Source organism: Austrofundulus limnaeus, unplaced genomic scaffold, assembly GCF_001266775.1.
Source record: "Austrofundulus limnaeus strain Quisiro unplaced genomic scaffold, Austrofundulus_limnaeus-1.0 Scaffold508, whole genome shotgun sequence".
In the NCBI taxonomy this organism is placed as follows: domain Eukaryota; kingdom Metazoa; phylum Chordata; class Actinopteri; order Cyprinodontiformes; family Rivulidae; genus Austrofundulus; species Austrofundulus limnaeus.
Window position 1 is genome coordinate 313,342 of NW_013952910.1, and position 3,005 is coordinate 316,346.

At 39.6% G+C, this 3,005-nt stretch overlaps 1 protein-coding gene across 1 annotated transcript in view; it reads right to left on the reverse strand.

Annotated features, from left to right (window-relative positions):
* The window catches only part of ripk4 (receptor-interacting serine-threonine kinase 4), a 17,888-nt gene extending 15,872 nt beyond the window's left edge, over positions 1 to 2,016 (reverse strand). Inside the window, exon 1 of the mRNA XM_014025912.1 lies at positions 1,620 to 2,016. Within this exon, the coding sequence (XP_013881366.1) occupies positions 1,620 to 1,807 (188 nt within the window). The 5' untranslated portion in view covers positions 1,808 to 2,016. The remainder of the gene's footprint in view (positions 1 to 1,619) is intronic.
* Positions 2,017 to 3,005: the final 989 nt, after the last annotated feature.

The following is a 3,005-nucleotide window of genomic DNA, read 5'->3' on the forward strand; positions in this document are numbered from 1 at the left end:
AGATTTATTTTCTAAATGTTGACGTTTATCACTTGAGCAGACCTGCAATTCGTCACCCACTTCTCGTCGATAATCCGAAGTCAATTTGCTAAAATGTGAATCTTTTTCTTTTATTTGGTTCTCCGATTCCATACCCCCACCCACCACACCACACACACACACACACACACACACACACACCTAAGACCCATGTGACAAAAGGATTAACAATCGTCCTAAATGTTAGATCACTCTGGAAGATTGTGCAACCCTCAGCAGTGCCTGTGGGGAAAGACCCCTCTAAAGGAGCCCCTCCCTCAGATCACAGCACATAAAGTCTGACAGTGGGCGTAAACAGCTGTAAACCTTTCAAGTCGGGGTCAGTTTTTGAATAATCTGACATGTCTGACCTGGAGCGCAGTGGCAGTAATGTTTGCCGTGGGGATGAATCACCACTGCGGCTCACTCAACACGATTCAGCTCTGTTGAAATCAGCTTCCCCTCATTTCCAGGCTCGCTCTGTGACCCAGACTGATGGTGAGTCACATCGCCAGAACTTTAGTTTTTTTTTTTTTTTTGATAAATTGAATCTCTGATTTCTGCCTAGAAAACTAGTCATAAAATAGAAAAGGCCAAGCATTCCTTGAAGGAAGGCGCATCACCTGCTCCAGTGAAGCTGAGAAATGAGAGTTGCAGCCATTTTTGGTCAAACCTTGAAAAAACAAACACAACATGGACTAATGGAAAACACTGTGTGATCTCTTACTGCTGGGAGTATGTGTTGGGAACCACCGTCAGCTACCACCACACCAAATTTTAATTGATGGTCTATGAAATTCACAACAGCGTAACCACTTTCAGGTAAACTAAAGTTATCACCTGTGGCGGCCATCTTGAACTGGGTCAATTCTAAAAGTTATTCATGTTCGTTCAGTGATTGCTTTCAAGGAAATTCATTGGAATCCAAACAGTTGTTTACAAGATATTTTGCTAACACAGAGTGTTGACTCCAACAAGGTTTTCAGCACTGAGCTCAAAGCATTTGTTGGGACGACCCTCGGCTACTAACGCATCAGATTAGATCAACATCTCTAAAGGTTCTGTCACGCTGTAAGGTTTTACACAACTTATGAAAAAAATATTTGACTAACTAACAAATAAAGTTATATATTTGATCATTTTGTTGGCAAAAGAGGCTTCCAGTTGATTTGTTTAATTCCATCTTCAATGAAAACGTCTCCAAAATGTTCAGAAGTTGTTTATAACAGTGTGACAGGGCCTTAAAACTGTCTGATTTAGAAGCTTTCTGTTTTCTAAATCAGCTGGCTGTGTCGGCCATCTTGAATTGAGCTGAGGCCAAAACTCAGTCAGCTGTAGATGACTATCCAAAGATTAATTTCTGGGAGTTTCATTAAAATTCAAACAGTGGTTCGTGTCATATTTCGCCAAAGTTTCAGACAAACGAACACACAGATGGGTACATGATTGTGTTGACTTTAGTGGAGGCGATGAGAAGCTAGGAACCACAGATCTGTGCAGGCAGCGCTGTGAAGGAGAAAACAGCTACATAACGACACACCTAAATGTGGCAGAGAGGAGCAGGTGAAGCAGACAACAAAAACAAACCAGCCGGGACTTACTTGTCATCCATATGAAGGCAGGGAGGACACTTGATGGCCAGCCATGTTTTCCACTGAACATGACGTACTTTGTATACCTGTCCAAATCCACCTGAGCCAATCTTCTCCCAGCTGTTGAACTCAGACGAGTCAAAGGTTCTTAACAGCCCCATGTTCCCGTGAGGAGAATCCGGGACGTCCATTTCCATGTTAGGAGACCCAACAGGGTAAAGTCCTGTTTTTTCACCCCTTCGCCTCCTGGCACAAAACAGTGAACACACACACACTGACTTGACAGCTTGTGAGCTCTTCCTTGTTTYCCCCCACTTCTCTTTCCCGGTAAGACTCCGCCCACTCTTCAGGTGAAGCGGGGAGGAGTGGGGGGCGGGGCCCGCTGCTGTGACATCACTTCCTGGTTCTGAAACAGGAAAAACTGAAAGCTATACAGGTGAAACATACTACACTGCCACTAAATGTTTTTAGTTGATTGTTTCTCTAAAACCTTAAAGGTAGATTTTAAATACCAGAAACGTATCATTTTACAAACACACTTTGTTCCTCTGTAGCTCATTATGAAACAAAACAAGTGACAAAAGAGGCAACAAAAGGAAACATGAGTTTGTGAGTTTAGGTGCAAAAAAATCTCATGAAGCACAGGGCAAGTTTTAACAAAACTCAAATAATCATTGGATGTTCATCTACATCTGACAGGGTTTTAGGGTCAAACTGACTCAAAATAATAAAACAAAAATAATTATGATTCAGTAAATTTTACAGACACTGTCTAAAGTAGCTGAGACTGATGGCCAACGTGAGTGCTGAATGTGACCCATCACATCAAAACAAGATTAAATCTAAAAGTGGTGTATGGAGAAATAGGCAAACAGTGTTTTGATTAAAACGTTTGAAAAATTAGCCTTTTGTCAAAACATAATGAATGATGATACCTTATCAATGTATCATTCGAATGAAGTGTCTGAAATAATCATAAAACTAATTTTTGACGCACTTTTTGAGCAGTGGCAACAAAAAAAAAACTGATTTTGAGGAAAAACGCCTTAAAATTTTGAGATTTTCCATGTGAGCTAGAAATATTTTTGTTTCTTTCCAGCTGGGAAATTTTAATATTCAAATATAATTTGAGGTTTCCTCTTCATAACGACATCAAAAATTCCTCATTAAAATTACATAAAAATGGGATTCAGACCAAATGCATTATCATAACCAACAACACAAATTAAGTCATATACTGTATATGGATTTACTTATGATGTCAGAAAGATTAGGAAATGTAATTAGGTTATTTGGACAAAATGTGACTTAATTCTGATTTTGATATGATTGGTCACAAATAAACACTTTGTTTACAGATTTGGTAATAACTATTTAGAGTCAACTTTGTCTGTT